This window comes from Leucopleurus acutus, assembly GCF_964270905.1.
Source record: "Leucopleurus acutus genome assembly, chromosome: 10".
NCBI lineage: Eukaryota > Metazoa > Chordata > Mammalia > Artiodactyla > Delphinidae > Leucopleurus > Leucopleurus acutus.
Window position 1 is genome coordinate 8,712,032 of NC_139153.1, and position 18,543 is coordinate 8,730,574.

The following is an 18,543-nucleotide window of genomic DNA, read 5'->3' on the forward strand; positions in this document are numbered from 1 at the left end:
CCTTTGATGAGCATTAACATGAGATACAAATGTTTTCGTATTCTTTGCCCATTCAGAGAAATCTATCAATATACGGGTTTCCCAGACCTCCTTGTCATCAGTGTTCCAGTGATATTCCTTCCAAAGTTCCTGGCCATCCAGCAGAACCATTTTCCATAGCCTATAAATTGGTATAGACTCTTTTTTTTTTAAAATTGGGGTATAGTTGTTTTACAGTGTTGTGTTAGTTTCTACTGTATAGCGAAGTGAAGTAGAGTTCCCTGTGCTATACAACAGGGGTATAGACTGTTATCTGTGGCCATTTCTTCCTCCAGGCAAAATGCACAGCCAGGTGCACTGTTCAGAATTTTCCCCACCAGGAGGATTTCCTTCCACTGTCCCCTGGGGATGCTCCAAAAAGGGACTGTCGTGCTGTAGCATCCACCTTTGAATTTTGAACCCAGTTTACATTGATTCTGAAGTCATAAACTGTTGGGTTCTACTACTGCCCACTTGGTTTTATCGGCAAGCTTCTGCTTTAATATTCTTTGGAGAGGCTCAACCCAGTGGAAGGATCTGTCACTAGACAGATTTTCTCTCTGGTAAGTTGAAATGGTCCCCCATCCTGGATCGGCTCCCAGCATGCCTGCTCGTAGAATGAGTGTCCTGAGACTCACCTCCTCAGGACAGCCCTGTAAATACTTGCAGGTACTGGCTGAGCCCGACCTCTAGGAATGTCTCTCAGCATCGTATTCAGCTGTAGCCAGGCACTGTGATGTCTGGTTTCTCTTCTAAAGCCCTATACTGCCCTGACATGATTCCCACAGCCATGAGGTACCCTCAGGACTCAGAGACCAAACTATGAGATCAAATAGCCTTTATTTCCAAGAACAAACGAGATTCTCAGACAGCAGTAAATGGATAGAGTTAGCTCTTCGACAGTTATGTTCATTCAACAAATGTCTCATGAGTATTTAACCATGTGTAAGACCTGAAGAGTGTGATGATGGATCGTATCCATGGACTACTGTGGACCGGTTCAGGAAGAAGAGCTCAAAGCGCCCCCTTCTTGATACCAACAGCACAGATACAGAATGACTGTAAAGTGTCCGGAACGCATCTGATGCTTCTCTTTCCCTCCCCGAAGCCCCTCTGATACTAGCAGGAAGTGGGAACCAGTGTTAGCTTCATGCTGGCCTGGAGCCTAGAATGAATGATGCGCGTTTCTCCTGACATCTGAATACTAGGTGGTGATGGTTACATTGTTTGGCCCGAGCCACTCACGCGTGCCATTGTAGTTGCAGACAGCATTCCTGTCTTGATGCCTAAGCAAGATTAGAAAGGTCTAGCAGTTGGTTTGTTCACTTTCCATGTATTTTAAGAGATATGTATGATCCCATTACTATGTGATCTAACTAGTGTGCAGCAAGGGACTTTCACTGCCTTTGATCAACACTCCCTGGTTCCTAAGATACAACTCATGGTTGTCTGCCTTTTTGCAGCCTCAAGGCTTCCGGACCCCTTAGTGCTCAGCTCTGTTTAACATTCTGTGCTTCTATTTGCCATTTAATAATTTCCTATGATTCTTTCTTTCAGATGCTGAGGAGGGTTTTGGGCATGCATATATTGTTTCTTAAAAAGTACTCAACATGTAATAGTGGTATATTGTTTTAGTTAAGCCACAGGTAGTTTGTCTGTCTATCCATGTATGTGTCTATGTATTTATCTATCATCTACCGTGTTTAGGCTCAACTATACATACACACAGACACAGACATAGACATAGACACACACACATGTTATGTTTAGAGTAAAATACACACCCAGGCATACACATCCATGGTAATCCTGTTACCTGGGGACAGTTCTACGAGGGCTTCAAATCATTGCTTAATGTCTAAAGGTATTAAAGGCTGTATTAGGATCTCGGTCTTTGTCATGAACATGCAGTAATGAAACTTACATAACTCTCAAGTTTAAGGAATTTAGTGCTCCGATCAACCATAAAAACCTATTTGTGGGCGTTGAAGCATCTGACTGTATTTAAGAAGCGTTTGTTAAATTATCACTACTGCTTTCACGGTTGTCACCAGCATTCTGTTGAGGGCGGGCGGTAAATGAGGAGGGTTAGCGCAGCAGAGGGAGACCGAGGGCGCTTTGTGGTCGCCTCGGAGCCCTCTCTGTGCCCAGTGTGACCATTGAAGCCAGGCCATGGACACATCAGTCACAGCACTCCCCAGGTGAAGGCGACAGCCGGTCTTCACTGTGGGCGTCGTGACACATCCCATGGGCATCGCTGGGCTGGGCAGGCAGGGCATAGGGTACATGCTTTGCCCTACGGAGCGAGGCTGTCCTGGCTAGAGAACTCCAGGCCCGGCTGTGAACGTCACTGCCAAGGATGCGGTGCAGGTGGTACCAGCTCAGGGCCCTCTGCCTCCACCAGCAGGTGACCCAGGTCCAGGTGCTCATGGTTTAGACTCCTCTAGAGGAGAGGGGTGATCTTGTGTCGTCTTGCAAGGGTCGGGGTTGCAGGTGTTTCGAGCCCTGATGCAGGAGGCTCAGGAAGAGGCCTTTAGAAACCCACAGATGTCTCCCAGAGAGCTGGGCTGGTGTGGTGACATCAGCGGCCCACGCAGCCTGGGTTGGGAGCCGGCTCTGCCCATGCTGTGCTGAGCAGCTTGGGAGCATCACCTCTTCGTCCCGGCCTCGACTCTCCCCCAGCGAGCCCGGGAGGTTGACACTCACGACTTGAGAGCTCCCACCTGCCTCTCCCCTTGCCGTTGGGGACGTAACCTCCCTGCGGTTACTGCATTTTACATCGTTCTCTGCCCCCTCCCCCACCCCGCCTGCCCAGCGCTCCGGAACCTGCCTCCCTATAGACGAGCCATGTGGCACGGGGGTCGAGAGCTCTGACCTGAGAGCCAAGCAGACGAGAGTCTGAATCCCAGCTCAGGAAGATGGGTTCCATGAAAGTGCCCATCTCAGGGCTGCGTGAAGATGCAGGTGATCAGGAGCGCCAGCCGAGCCCGGCAAGTAGAGGGTCTTGTGAGGAGGAGCCCCAAGAACCCGTAGACTGGGGCCAGAGCAGCCGCTCTGATGGCCTCGGGGCTTCCCCACAGATGTTTCCCTCTGTTGTATTCAGATCAGGTAACAATGGGCCCGCTGTTCTGGGCGGGGCCTGGGGTGGTCCCTCAGATCCCAGCAGCCTGAGCCCACTGGGAGGGCAGACGCTTCCCTGGCTGGACGTCTCGACGATGGACAGGGATCTCAGTGACGGTGACAGTAAGTACAGCCTGTCAGGGAGAGGGGCGCCCCCCTCCGTGGGTGGCTGAGCTGAAATATCCCCGCTGCCCTCAGCACTGTCTTGGTTCTGCGTCTGTGCTGCTAGAGCATCCCTTCCTTCCTTCCTTCCTTTCACAGTAAAGCCCGTTTGCAGCCTGCAGGCTGTTCTTCCATTAGGTGCCTCGGGGCAGTGGAAAAGGAAGGTAGAAATCCAAGGTGAGGACTTTCCTCCCTAACCACGAAACACTGTCCAAATCTTAGATTCTCTATCCTTCCTTTCTCCGATTGATAGTTACCCCTCCCCCGCCCAAGCCAAATGTGAGCCTGGATTCTTATTTCAGGATTCTTATTTCAGTCAGAGTTGCATCAGTTCTTAGATGAGGTTAATTTTTTTTTTCTTTTTTTTGCGGTATGCGGGCCTCTCACTGTTGTGGCCTCTCCCGTTGCGGAGCACAGGCTCCGGACGCGCAGGCTCAGCGGCCATGTCTCACGGGCCCAGCCGCTCTGCGGCACGTGGGATCTTCCCGGACCGGGGCATGAACCCGCGTCCCCTGCATCGGCAGGCAGACTCTCAACCACTGCGCCACCAGGGAAGCCCAGATGAGGTTAATTTTAAAGCAATGTCAGTGAAAGGTCTTTACGCACGATCTCCCTCTAGCAAAAAGCTCACTTGTTCATTACTGCTCAGGAAACATAGTCCAGGTGACCCCATCTTGTCATTAGTGGGACGGAAATACAATGGAATCTAAGAACTAATTAAAGAGATGAAGAAGGAAGTGGTATTTTAAGAAGAAATGTGCTGTGTTTTAAAACAAGAAAGTTGGAGAGTGAGTTTGGAATGGACAACGTGGGGAGTATCAGGTTGGGAATTGGCAGGCTAGGGTTCAAGTCCTAGCCCTGCTGTGAGTTGGCTCTGTGATCTTGGTCAAGTCACTTAACCTCTCTGAGCTTCAGTTTCCCCATCTGTAAAAGGAGATTGGTCAGGAGTTCTTAATTTGAGGACCATGAAGGTGAAGGCAAAATACTGTATGTGGGCTTTGTGGGGGGGGGGGGAGGGGGAGGGGGAGGGGAAGGCATCCACAACTTTCACTTGAATCCCAGAGAGGCCCGTGACCCTAGTACATTTTCAGAGTTACCGAGCTTGGTGACTTTGAAGGTCCTTTGCAGGCCCAACACTCTTTCCTGTCCTTAATGTTGGGGTGTCTGAGCTTTAAGCCTCAGAGCTGCAGTGGGATATGAAATGAACCCATGCTAATCTGAGAGAGCTCAGTTTAAATTTTGTTGGAGTCCTTTTTCATATTGAAGTGAGAGACTGTACCTAGATATTTTAGCATGTATTTGAGGAGGACCGACTCTGATCTCTGATATATTGGAAACTGTGTATCCATAGCCTTATTCTGATAAGCTTCTACTAACAGTCGAATGCAGTCTTTCCTCTTAAAAAATACTGCTCATTAGCATTCTTTCAGTTTATTCTTGGAGTTTGTTGTAGTAGACATGGGCTATGTCAGATCTGGATTCAAATCCAAGCTCTGCCTTCTAATTGCTGGGTGACTTCGCCTAAGTCACTTGACCTCTCTGAGCTTTATTTCCCCCAATAAAAATAGAGATGGTGTCATCTTGCAGAACTGGTAAAAGATTAATTGGATGTAAAGTGCCTAATATATCACTCAGCCCAGAGTAGGCATGGAGTAAATGTTGACTCTAGAGAATTATCAGATTATGTCCCCGAGAGCTTTAAAATTAAACTGCTATTAATGGAAAATATTACCACCGTGGTGTTTCTGTTTTGGCATCAAGCTTTTTGGTAAGCAAGGTAAGAGGAAGGTGAACTCTTTTTAGTTCCCTTAAAATTCTAAAAACTCTGATTCTGCCGTAGGGTCACCCTATGTGCTGGTTTCCAACATAATCAAACCTCAGGCCGGCATTTAGGGTCTACTGCAAGGTGTGAGATTGTCCAGAGAGTTTTTAGAAACAAGATTGATGAAATCTGAAACTAGGTAAAGTTTTCTCCTGGTTTCAGAAAGGGAGCCTGCTATGGGACTTCTGTAATTTATTTATTTATTTTTAAAGCTTTTTCTTTCTTTTTTTTAAAAATAAATTTATTTATTGTTTATTTTTGACTGTGTTGGGTCTTCGTTGCTGTGTGCAGGCTCTCTCTAGTTGCAGTGAGCAGGGGCTACTCTTCATTGTGGTGCGTGGGCTTCTCATTGCGGTGGCTTCTGTTGCAGAGCTTGGGCTCTAGGCTCACAGGCTTCTGTAGTTGTGGCATACGGGCTTCAGTAGTTGTGGTGTGTGCTTCAGTAGTTGTGGCACAAAGGGTCGGTAGTTGTGGCTCACGGGCTCTAGAGCACAGGCTCAGTAGTTGTGTTGTACGGGCTTAGTTGCTCCATGGCATGTGGGATCTTCGCGGACCAGGGCTTGAACCCGTGTCTCCTACATTGGCAGGTGGATTCTTAACCACCGCGCTACCAGGGAAGCCTGACTTCTATAATTTAAATGTCCCTTCTTAGGTGAGAGATGGTTGTCCACTTTAGCCAGTTGAGTTACCCTTCCCAGTCAATAAAGTGTTGTCCCCTTAGTTTTTGAGTCTACAGTGTGGGGAAGCTTCAGAGAGAGAATATCTTCCTCCAGTGACATAGTTTGGTACCGAAGTAGGCATGGATAGGGACATTCTGGGTGTTGCATCCACTTGGAAGTCACTTTCAGCACCACCTCTGTCAGATTTCAGTGCTTTAACAATGATTAATCAGGGGCAGGAGACGTGCACTCCTTTGATCACCTGAAATCAAGGGAATGGCATTTTAAAAAGAGAAAGATAGGGCGTCCCTGGTGGCGCAGTGGTTGAGAATCCACCTGCCGATGCAGGGGATGTGGGTTCGCGCCCCGGTTCGGGAAGATCCCACATGCCACGGAGCGGCTGGGCCCGTGAGCCATGGCCGCTGAGCCTGCGCGTCCGGAGCCTGTGCTCCGCAACGGGAGAGGCCACAACAGTGAGAGGCCCGCGTACCGCCAAAAAAAAAAAAAAAAGAGAAAGATAAGGGGGTTAACCACGAATTGTGCCTTTCTCCACCAGAAAAATTCCTTCCTATACAAAAGAAAAATAGCTGGCGTCTGGTGAGCAGAAACACGACCTGGGTGGCACTTTGCAAAGCTCTCTCGGCAACCACTCGACGTGTGTGCCTGGAGCACTGGGGTATTCACCCGAGTAGAAAGGCCTTGGGGCTTGGAGTCAGGCTCTGAGTTCTAAGTACTGTTTCTGTCTCTGCTATGCGCCTGTGAGCTTTTGCTGTCTCAAATCACATCTCTGAGCCTCATCTCGTCCTTCTACTAAATGGGGAAAATAGTGGTTGTCATGAGGTGCAAGAGAGATCATGGAGCGTCCCTCACCGAGGCAGTGCGTGAATTAGGGGGCAGTGGTCCAGCTGGACGGCCACCCTGGAACTCAGCCCAACACCGTGGAAATGGTGACACGGCTGGTGGCCCCCATCGGAGCACCCCACGCTGGGCGCCACACAATGTCCCGTGACGTCCGCATTCCTGTTGTGCCCGCTGAGATCTGCCCAGGAAATGACGTGTCTGCCCGTGCTTCAGCCTGGAGGCCTTTATTTTCGTCCACAACATAATGGGGAGTTTAATTTAGCTCTGATGAGTTGCCAGAGGTCATTGTGGCTCCCAGTTGATGGATGGAGCTCTGAGTGCCCCGCCTCTCATTCTTCCCGTCTTCCTGCACTGTTGTTGGGTTTCCAGCAGGACAGAGCAGCCACGTGGCGTCTTCTTGTCCAGGGGAGCACTGATGCCCCAGCGGAGACAAGACTTCCGGGCAGGCGGGGGCCCTCCCAGGGGAGGGGGCTGTGATGGCCTTGCCTTTCTTTCCACGCTTGACATTTTCACTCTTGTGCACTGGCTTAAAGGAGCACCAGGAAAGAGGAAGACCCGCCCTCCTCGGTCCAAGGCACTGACCGAACATTTATTACATGCCAGGCTCGGGGCTGAGAGCTGTATACACATTGTCTCGTTAGGTGGGCCCTAATACCACCCGCTCTCTTTCCCAGCTGGAAGAGTTGAGTGCTGGGAGGATGCGTGTCTGGCACAGTGCCATGTGTTACCTGGCTCAGACGGCAGCATATCGGAGCCCGGGTTCCTAAACACAATGCCCAGGGATTCTGAGTGCAGTCACCCCCATCCCCACCCTGGCTGCAGTCCAACCCTGCCCCTCACCTTTAATTCTTTTAACTGCGCTCACAGACACTGCATGGACCCTGCCCCAGACAGGTTCAAATTCCAGCCGCCACCTTCCGGATCTCCCTCAGAGTGCCCCCGCACAGGTGGGTGTCAGGTCAGGGTGGGCAAAATACGCCTCACGGACCAAAGCTGACCCACCGCCTGTTTTGTAGTTGAATTGGAACGAGCCACACTTATTCAGTTGTCTGTTGTCTATAGCTGCTTTCAGGGCACTGCGGCCGAGGTGAGTAACTAAGACAGACTGTACAGCCCATAGTCTGAACTGTTTACCACCGGGCTATTTGTAGAAAATGTTTGCTGATCCCTGGGTCCCTGGTGGCTGGAGTAGCAGAGAATGCTAATAAACTTATTAGAAGCGAAACAATATTGAGAACCAAGGTTCGAAGAATAATTCCGGGGGAAATCTCATCCTGGGGATTTCAGGACACATTGGCAGGCGTTGCCGCTTTGGGATGACGTCACTTTACATCGCACTCGCATGCCTCCCAGGCCTCTCACCTGCTTCTTGGCAGAATCATTTGCTTACAAAGATAAGCTTTCCTGCTAAGAAAGGTACTCTCTATATCCACAAACGTTCTTCTATTTCAGCTTCCTTTGGAAGTTTTCTGCAAGGAGACAGAACCTTAGAGACGCATATGTAGTGCTTATCATCAGAGGACAAGTGCACCCCTCATGGGGGAGGGGTGGTGGAGCAGGGTTGTTTATTTGTTTCAATGACACCGCCTCCTCCCTCACTGTTCTCGGCCATGAATGCCAGAATCTCAGGCTTCTTCACCGTCCAGCGTCTTATCTCTACTTCCAGATAACCTAAGCTGTTCCGGTTTTGAACAAGATCTACTTATTCTTCTGGCCTCTGCTTTTATAAAACTCTAAAGAACAGGACATAATATCTTTATTTTTTGTAGTGATAAAGAGCTATAGGTTTTAGAGAGCTGCAGAAAAGAGGAGGATCTCGGAGATGAGGTCGATCAGCTGGAAGTTTGACCCAAGTGGCCTTCAGTGACTTAAGGCAGAGAGAATCCCCTTCCACTGACTGTTTATCAGCTCACCCTTTAAAGTCAACTTCTTGTGGTCAGCTGGCCACTAGAAAGACACAGTTGAGGGATCCTTGTCCCCCAGCCTGGGGACTTCACGGAACAGGTTTGACAGGTGGCCCACTGGGCTGGAACTGGAGCAAGGAGCCTCTGGCCTGCTCTAACTCCAGCGCTGTGCACCCTAGGAGTACTGGAGTAACCTCTCTGAGGCTCAGACTCCTCGTGTCAAGTGGAGCTAGACGCCCTGCCTTCCACACCTCTAGGTGGGATGGTGGGGTGAGGCATCAGGTGTGGGAGGTGCTTCGTGAGTAGTCCTGAGTTTCCAGGAGCCAGTTCTAGTATTATGCTTTCCTACTTGGAGTCTCCGTCCCTATGTATAGATGTCACAGCCTGACAGATCAAGATGAGGTTTTAAAAACAGTTATATAATCAGTGCTTCTTCCATAGGGTTTGCCTTGTAAAAAGTACTTGGAAAAGAACACCAGCTTTGGAGAGAGAAGAACCTTGGTTTGAATCCAGCTCTATCACTCACCGGCTGGGCAATCTTGCGCGAGTCACATTGGCAGAATGTGGTTGTGCTGGTGTGTCAGTTTGGGTCATCCAGGAAGCAGACACCAGGATGGCCTGAGACATGCCAGACGTCCCTTGGAGACCTGTGAAGGGAAAGGGGGAGAAGGGGCAGGCGTAGTCAGGGACCGTCTTTGGACCACAGTGTAGGTCAGACACCTGTGAGAGGAGAGGGGGCAGCAGGGGAGCCTGAGACCCTGGTGTGACTCCAAGAAAGTCTTGTGTGGGTCTGGGGAGAGTCTCAGAGTAAAGACTGGCTGATGGAGGAAGCTGCATGACCTACTGTCCCACATCCTAGTGCCTTAAAACAACAACCACTTTAATATAGTTCATGATTTTGTGGGTCAGAAATTTCAGCAGGGCTCAGTGGGTGCTCCGTGTTGTAACTGATTAGGGTCTGTGTTGGTTCAAGCTTCTGTAACAAAAACACCATAGACTGGGTTGGCTTAAACAACAAGCATTTATTTCTTACAGTTCTGGAGGCTGGGAAGTCCAAGGTCAAGGCATCAGCAGACCCAGCATCTGGTGAGGGCCCACTTCTGGCTTGTAGACAGCCGCCTTCTCACTGGGTGCTCACATAGTAGAGAGAGCGAGAGAGCCCTAGCCTCTTTCTCTTCTTATAAGGACCTTGATCCCATCATGGGCTCCATCCGTAAGACCTCATTTAAACCTAATCCCCTCACAAGGGCTTCCCTGGTGGTGCAGGGGTTAAGAATCCGCCTGCCATTGCAGGGGACACGGGTTCGAGCCCTGATCCGGGAAGATGCCATATGCCGGGAGCAACTAAGCCCGTGCATCACAACTACTGAGCCTGCACTCTAGAACCCGCGAGCCACAACCACTGAGCCTGTGTGCCACAACTACTGAAGCCCGCGCACCGCAACAAAGAGTAGCCCCCGCTCGCCGCAACTAGAGAAAGCCCAAGTGGAGCAACGAAGACCCAACACAGCCAGAAACAAACAAATAAATAAATAAATAGATTTTTTTAAAGTGTTAACGAAACCCCCCAAAACCCAGCTCTACTGGGGCTGTGGGTTTCAACATATGAATTTGGGGGGATGCAGACATGCAGTCCATGAAAGGGTCCCTCAGTGTATTCAGCAGACAGCTGCTCTGGACTGGAGGGTCCAAGATGGCTTTGCTCATGTTCCTGGTGGCTTGGCAGGGTGGCTGGAAGGCCAGGCTCCACTGGGCCCCTCCCCACGTAGTCTCAGGGCATTTGCTCGTGGCCTCTCCAGTGGGATAGTCTAATGTCTTACCTGGCAGCTCAGGCGTCAAGAGGGACGGCTTCAGGAGGCCAGAAGTAGGAGCTGCAGTCTCTTCTTTGCTTGCTGTGTTCCCTTGGTGAAGCGGTCACAAGCCTGCCCAGGTTCAAGGGGAGGAAACGGAGACCTGTCTGTTGATGAGAGGAGCAGCAAAGAAGTGTGCCCATCTGTTATTCAGTGTCTGTCTCCTAGGGCTGGGGAATATGATACCGTTTATACCGCACCTGTCCCGCTGACTGGCACAGAGTAGGTGCCCAGCAGATAGGAGCTGCCCTTCCGAATGTTTGTCTCATCATTATTATTACCGCTGCTACTGTCATACCCCCAACCCCATTGCTGGTCGCCCTACACATATGTTGTGTGTCCTGAGGGGGCCGGAGTGAGACTGACTGAAACCGTGAGCCTCTCTATGACGCACCTGCCCTCACCCGTCAGGTAGCTGACAGGAGTCGCCTTCGACCCCCTCCTCCCCGAGGCTCAGCACTGCCCGTTCTTCCCCAGGTGTGATGGACCTCAGCTTCGAGGCCGAGAGTCCTCTGGCGCCCCCGGCTGAACTCCTGGAGAGGCTGCCCAGCTGTGACTGCCTTCTTCAAGGGGACAGTGAGTCTGTGTCCCTGGGGGCTTGGGTCCCGCAGCTTCTTCCTGGGGCTTATGCTGTTGTGCGGGCATCTCTGGAACAGGCCGGGCTGGGAGAGCTCCCCTGTCCCCTGGGGGCCCTGGGAAGCCCCTTGTCGCCATCGGGAGGGCACGGGAGGACGGGGCATAGGCCCTGTGTCCGTGGACATTCCGTGACCACGTCCATCTCCACTTACGACCAGGATGCTGCCGGTCTTGGAACCCTCATTCTTCGTCTGTCCTTTCTCACATTTGGCCCATCTTTTCTCCTTTCGTACCACAAATACCTGTGCCTTGGAGCCGGGCTGTCGAGCCCTGACTGCCCCCCTCTCCTCCAGGATGCCAGGTATTCTTCCCACCTTCGGAGGCCCCGGGGAGGCCCCAGGAACAAAGGTGCTGGTCTTCGTTTCTGGAGCACAGGTGAGCCCTGGCAGCCCCCATGGAGCCATTGCGCGGGATCACGTGAGATGATCCTCAGGTCACCTTTGTCCCCCGACAGCCCTCCTCGGGGATCTCAGGGGCCACAGATTTCAACCCAGACAGTGCATCAGGACTCCAGACCCAGTGGATCCGAGTCTCCAGGGATGGAGCCTGGGAGTGTGTATTTTTCCAAGCTCTTCAGGTTGTTTGGCTACAAGCCAGGGTTGAAAACTCTAGTCTAGATCAGGGGTTGCAAACTGCGGCCCCCGGGCGAGATCCAGCTCACTGCCTCTTTTTGTCTATCAGGTTTTATTGGCACACGGCCGTGTGTTTTTGTTTCCTTACTGTCTGTGGCTGCTTTTACACCGTGACAGAGGAGCTGAGTGGTGACACAGAGGCCACGTGGCCCACAAAGCCTAAAGTATTTCCTATCTCGCCCTTTACCGAAAGTCCGCTTGCTTGGAGGACTCGGGGCAGAGCTCCGGCTGTCCGGCCAGCTTTGTGCGGACAGGAGGAGGAGCCGTGCCCATGCTGGGTCCAGGGTGGCCGTGTCCTGCCGTCGAGGGTGCCTTCCTGGTGCTTCTGGCCCCGCTGCTGCCTGGACCACCTCCCTTCTCCTCCCTGGCCGCCCTCCCTGCGTGCCTGCAGACGCCCCTTCTTCCGTGGAGTCGTCCCGGCCACTGCTGCGCCCACGCCCTGCATCTGCTGGGCACTGTCTGTGGGCACACGGGCCCCTCTGTGCGCTGGGCCGGGGGTGTCGGCGACACAGCGTGCGTTGGTGAGGGCTTACATTTGGAGGCAGGCTGCCGTGGAGAAGAATGTGAAGATGGGGGCCAGGGCGGAGGAAGGGGCCTCGGCTCATGGCATTGGCGGGAGGGCTTTGCCGAGGAGGGACAGGGCAGTTGGGCCTCAGGGTCCCCTTCCAGGAGGAGGAGAGGTGTCCCGAGAGGGGGCCGAGAGGGGGCCGAGAAAGGGTCCTTCCTAGTCTGCCCTCCCAGCCTGCACCACTGCCGTCCAGCGGGCTCACGGCGGGTCTCTGTGGGCGCCACTGTCAGAAGGTTCTCGGCTGGGGTCTTCCCCTGAGCGTTACTCACAACTCCTCTGGCTGAAGTCAAGGTCCCAGAGGGCAGGAACCTCGTCTAGTCCTAACTCTGCCTCCTCCTAGCTGTGTGACATCTCTGGACCTCAGTTTTCCTTATCTGTAAAGTGGCATAATTCATCTTTCAGTTTTTTGTTTCTGTTTTTTCATTTGAGTTCTAAGACCCCATCAGCTCTTCTCCGCAGCTCCAGACCTCAGCTAAAGTGGTTTTGCTGTCCTCTAGAAGGACCTGCCACTTTCCCACTGGGCATCTGTTCACACAGTTCCTGATGCCAGAGATGCGCTCACCAGCTGGGTGCCCGAGGGCTCTACCACTGCTGTGGACACGGCCGGGGGACCCCTGTCTCCGGGCCTTAGTTTCCATCGGCACCGTGAGGGGGCTGGCTGGCCTGGGTGAGCCCGCAGGCTCTCCCCGACCCACCGCCCCTCTGCTCGGTCCCCACCAGAGTCCCCGTGGTGACAGAGGAGGTGGCCCGGGAAGCCCTCCTCAGCTTCGTGGACTCCAAGTGCTGCTACGGCAGTGCGGCCGCCGGTGACCTCATCATCCTGGAGCTGAAGCAGCAGGTCCTGCGCAGGGTGAGGGCTGGCTGGAGGGCGCCTGGCGAGGCCGGGGAGAAAGGAGTCTTGGGGAACAGTGCGTGTGAATAGCGGTGACATTGTAGTGAGTTATAATACGAGGAATCATGGTTGTCAATCACCAGAGAACAGCTCGAATGCCCTAGGCGTCATGGATAGCGCATTACCTATATGTCTCACCGAATCCTCATAGCTACCCTTCATGGTAGGTATCATCGTCACCAGTTAGGAGGAATTGGACATTTAGAGAGGTGGAGTTACTTGTCCCCAAACACGCAGCTAGAAGTGACCGAGCTGGGATTCAAACACAGGTTTGCGGGCACCGAAGCCTTGTTTTTAAAGACACAACTTACCTGCTTCCTGGAGGCGTGGCCTGGAAAGGGCCGTCTCCTCCCCTGATCCCAGCTCCCTCTGCCTCCCCCAAGTTTCATCTGTGCCAGGGGTATTTATTCATCACCCCCAAGCCTGAGGCTCCAGGGAGGTCCTGTGCTTGGTACCAAGACCCCACCTGTGTCACCTTCTGCCTTGACAGGGACAAGTTTAAGTTCACATTTCCTAGTGTCACTGGCATAGCCGTCCCCTGGAGGGCACACAGTTGCAGAAATCAGCCTCGCAGGGAGTGGTCAGAGCAGGAATTTGAGGTACGAGGTCTCTGTGTAGCTGTGTGACCTTGGGAAAGTCACCTGACCTCTCTGAGCATCCCTTTCCTCACATGGAAAAGGAGGAGCCAGGCGATGTCCGAGATCCCGTGGATGAGGATCAAGAAGGAGGATCTCGACCTCAGGCAGATACATTCCCCCAGGGGTGCTCGGAGTGGCTGACTCCAGCAGCCTCCATCTGTCAGAGGGCAATTTTTGCTTCAGAACTTGCCTCATAGACCATTTCTGTGTATAAAGAAATTATACACATTATCCTGAAGGTGCCCAGTGGTGTGTCTGTCAGGGGAGGTTTCCTGGGGCTGAATGACCCCCGGCAGATATGTCCCAGGGCATCTGCGACACGAGTCCTTGCTGCTGCCAGCCTGTTCTGAGCAGCCCTCGGGCGCTGGCCGTGCTTGGGAACTTCTGTTCTCCCTGCTGAGCCCAGGGGTGGGGAGCTTCATCCTTTCTCATGAGGCTCTGTCTTCCTAAGGGCACGAGTGTGAACACACTATTTTTCCTTTGTAGTATCGACTAGAAACCTTCAGTGAATCCAGGATAAGTGAATGGACTTTTCAGCCCTTTACCAGTAAGTGAGTTGTCTGAAATCAGTTTAATTCGGAGTGAATATGGCAGGGATTGGTGGAGAATGTCAGGACTTGACTTAGCCGCCAACCCCGAGGAAGATGCTCTGCTGCTCGGAGCCTCAGTTTCCCATCCCCCATCAAAAGAGAGGGTGGCCTTTCCTCCTGGAGACCTTCCAGGGCTGACGTTAGCAGACGCTTCCTGTCCAGGGAGTGGCTTGCAGGAGGTCCTGCAAAAGTCTAGTGTTTGCGTTTGGCCACAGGCTGGTGCTGCCACACGGGGCCAGACTGCAAAGGCAGCCAGTGTGCTCGGGCGTCTACCTGCCTCCTGGGCCACCCCCAGCGCCTCCCCGAGTCTCTAGATCCCCACCCCATTCAGTGCGCTATGTCACCTCTGCTGGACCCCCTAGAGGCTTAAGGCTCTCTTTCTGGGGAGCTCTGTGCCCTATCTGTTTTCTGGTTCATCCTTTGAGACTTAGCTCAAGGGTCCCCTCTTTTATGAAGCCTTTGAGGATTTCTTCCCTGCTGTCCCCTCCCCAGCAGAATGAGTCAGTCTTCTGAGTTTTTCAGAACGCCTTATGCAGCTCTTGTCCAAAGCACTTCCCATGTCATATTCTGTTGTACTGTGATGGAGGAGGAGAAAGAAGATGATGGGGATGGTGACAGTAGTGATGACAGTCCTGGTTTATTGCTCCGTCGGCATGTGCCAGCCCTGGGCTAAGCTTTGGTACGCCTTCTGCTGTTCAGTTTTACTACCGTCCTCCATGGTGGGTGCCACCGTTATCCCTGGTTAGAGAGGAGAGGATTGCAGGGCAGAGAGGTATATATAGGTGGAGGAGCTGGTGTCGAGTTCCGCAGCCAGGAAGTACAAGAAGCAGGAGGCAGCCGGGTCTGTTCAACTCTGATGCTTGGCTGCCTAGCCACAGGCTCTAAGGGGACCCTTACCTACCAGTCCCTCGGCCCCAGGTTCTAGCTTAACGCCTGCACCAGGTGAAGGCTCCGTACTATTTGGTGAATAAATGAAGGCTGGTCCTTGCAGCCATTTGCTGCTCTTTGAACAGCCCCTTTCTCTGTCAGACCACTCCGTGGATGGGCCGCAAAGAGGGACCTCCCCCAGGCTTTGGGACATCAAGGTCCAGGTTCCCCCGATGTTTCAGGAAGATACCAGGAAGTTCCAAGTCCCTCACTCATCGTTGGTCAAGGTAATGTGTTCATTGGAGTCTCTGCCCTTCTCTCGGAGCTGGTTTTCCGGGCACCGTAGTTTCTTCAAACTTTATCCTTTTAAAAAGGAAACCCAAAATCCAGGCTGGTGGTTTATTCCTTGCCCATCAAATAAGCAGAATTCTAAGAAAACCCAGCGTATGGGATGTAGTCCCCTACGAAATTCCGTGCAAATTAGGGAGCGTTCACATAGCAACAGGCTGGTACGACATTGTCACCAGATTTAAATAGCGAGCATTCACATTCCTAGACCATCTGAGGGTTTTTGTCTTTTTTATTTTTTTGACCTGTTGGGAAACAGCTGAATGAAACATATAAAATAAAATTAAAGCATCCCTGGGATTTTTTTTTATGGAAGTCATTACGGGAGTAGAATTTGACATCCACGCTGTTTTACAGAAATATAATCAGGACAGGTAGTGAGGGTAACCTAATGTGTTACAAAACCACAGCTGAGATGTTTTATGTTATGTGCTCATCTAATTAACTGCCTTGTTTTCACTTTAGAGCTTGATTCAAGCGTGTCATTTTACCCTCTGAGTTTTCATAGCATCCTAAGACGAAGAAGACTTTGAGAGATCAAGAGAGTGTTTCATTCTGTTCTCCAGGGTGGAAAAGCTGTTTTGATTCAGCCATTGAATTCCAGTAGCTCGCTCACTGCCTTTTGCAAAAGCACCCTCTGTTTTTTTATGGCTTCTATTCCCAAAGACCACTTTAGCCACCTAATGGGCAAAGGATACTGGCTTTTGTGGTTTAGGCTGGGAGTGTGAGTTAGGACATGGGAGTCGGAGACCTGGTCTCCCCGTCTTAGCATCCAGGACCGACTGGGCTGAGGCTCTGAGGAGGTGGTAATGTGATCTCCTTGGCTTGGTGTTCAAGGCCCTTTGGAAGCCTAGTCACAAATGGTCGTCTTCCCACCATGGCCTGGATTGTTATACCTCGACGTGGGATGCTGACATCATGGGGGTGGGGTTGGTGAAATCAGGAGCTGCTGGTACTTGGAAAACCAGACCAAGGATAGCGTTCACTCTCAGGAATGCCACAAATGCCACGGGCATGGGCGCTACAAGTGCAGCAGCTGCCACGGGGCCGGCACGGTGAGTCACATGTGGCCGTTGGTGAGTACGTGATGTGGAGCAGGGCCATGTGGGGATGGAGGGCTGAGCTGGCAGCCTGGGGCTCCCTGCGCCAACAGTGGGCCCTCCGACAAGTCATCCTCCCTCTCTGGGCCTCCATCTTCCTACCTGTAAAATGGGAATGTTGGAGTGGGTGGTCTCTGTTGACCTTATTTCACTTTGATGGTTTATGATTTTCATTCTTCTCTCCTTTTCTCCTCCACCTACAAACATTTATTGAGTACCTGCTGGGTGCAGGAGGACTGAGACCTGGGGTCCTTCTCACAGGGACCCTCTGTCCGAGGGGCAGACTGGCAAGTGACCAGCACTTGTAGTGCAGGGGCCCGTGCCGGCCGAGAAGTGAAGTTCAGGGCCTTTGAGGGACACGATAGACTCGGGCCTTGGATTAGCTTCCTGGGGCTGCCGTAATAAATGACCACAAACTGGGTGGCTTAAAGCAGCAAATTTATTCCCCTAAGAGTTCTGGAGGCTGGATGTCCAATACCAAGGTGTCGGCAGGGTTAAGAGCCATCTCATGCCTTCCTCCTGGCTTCGGCAGCGGCTGGCAGTCCTTGGCTTATAGCTGCCTCACCCCCATCTCTGCCTCCGTGTTGCTTCCTGGCTTGTCTGTGTGTGTCTCTGTCTCCTCACGGGCTTCCCATAGGGACACGAGTCATTGGATGTAGGGCCCACCCTTCTGCAGTATGACCTCACCTTTACTAATTACATCTGCAAAGATGAGGTCCAAATAAGGTCACATTCTGAGGTCCTGGAAGATGTAAATCCGGGCGGGGACGACCACGTATACTATTCAGCCCCGCGCGGGCCCCTCAGCGCCAGCCAGGCCCTCGTGGCCTCAGCGTTCTTTGCAGGATCCTCTAGGCTACTAGCCTTCCCGGCAGTAAGGCCACGCCCCTCGCGTGTTCTCAGCTCTCCCCACCTCCCCGTTTGTGCCTAACCCCTTGGACACACACTGACCACTTGCAGTAAACGGGCCTCCTCTGTCCTCTCTCTGCCCACGCGCCCTTGCACCCACCTTCCGCCTGCTGCGTGCTCGTCCCTCTGCCCGCTCCGCACCCACCGTGGGGCTCCGCGGTGGCTGCACCCGCTCTGTGTCCTCCGGTGGCCTTCGCTGGTGGCCTTTGCTGCTCCCTCCCGCCCCGCCTCCTCCTCCCCCCTTGTCCCTCAGGCTTTCCCTGGAATGTCTCCGGAGCGCACCCCAAGCCCTCTGTGAGGGCATAGCCTGGTCCATCTCTGGGGGCTTCTCCAGCACCAGAGAGGGCCAGCCTGCCCCTCTCCCCCCGCCCCGGCCATGGCTGTTTGGTCAGGGGACGGTCCCAAGGGTCATGGGGTTGAGAGAAGAGCAGGAGAGGCTGAGGTCTCAGGAGAAACAGGGATGTGAGGATGCAGAGTCTCTGAAGCTACAACTGGAGGGGTCCAAAGATACACTGCATTTTACAGACAAGGGGCGAGGCCCAGGGAGAGCAAGTAGGGAAGTGACAGCTTGGGGAAGGTCACAGGCTGGCTTGGAGCCAGGTCTCAGGTTGCCCTTTGCCTGCTCCCCGGGAGGCGGGTGAGGGCTGAGGCCACGTGTGTCCGCAGGTGCGGTGCCCCTCATGCAGCCGGGCCAAGCGCAGAGCCAGGCCCGCCCGGCGGTGTCAGATGTGCTCGGGGTCCGGCAGGCAGAGGTAAGACGGGGCTCCCCGGCCCCGAGCTGAGTGCTCTCACGGGCGGTCTTGCTTTTTACTGCCTGCCCTCAGGAAGGCAAGCGGGTGCACTATCTCGTCACCCCTGTGTCCCCAGAGCTCTGTGCATTGTAGGTGCCCTGTCACCTCAGTGAGTGTTTCTCGAGACCAAGTGGAGCCCATCAAGCAATCTGTGGGTCGGGGGCGGGGGGAGGTAC

General features: G+C 52.9%; 1 protein-coding gene across 1 annotated transcript in view; it reads left to right on the plus strand.

The window, feature by feature from the left end:
- SSUH2 (ssu-2 homolog) overlaps positions 1–18,543 on the plus strand; it is a 68,756-nt gene that overhangs the window by 40,169 nt on the left and 10,044 nt on the right. Inside the window, exons 5-11 of the mRNA XM_082848904.1 lie at positions 10,874–10,972; positions 11,326–11,407; positions 12,953–13,082; positions 14,249–14,309; positions 15,382–15,506; positions 16,560–16,622; positions 18,243–18,328. Coding sequence (XP_082705030.1) covers positions 10,879–10,972; positions 11,326–11,407; positions 12,953–13,082; positions 14,249–14,309; positions 15,382–15,506; positions 16,560–16,622; positions 18,243–18,328 — 641 coding nt within the window. The 5' untranslated portion in view covers positions 10,874–10,878. The remainder of the gene's footprint in view (positions 1–10,873; positions 10,973–11,325; positions 11,408–12,952; positions 13,083–14,248; positions 14,310–15,381; positions 15,507–16,559; positions 16,623–18,242; positions 18,329–18,543) is intronic.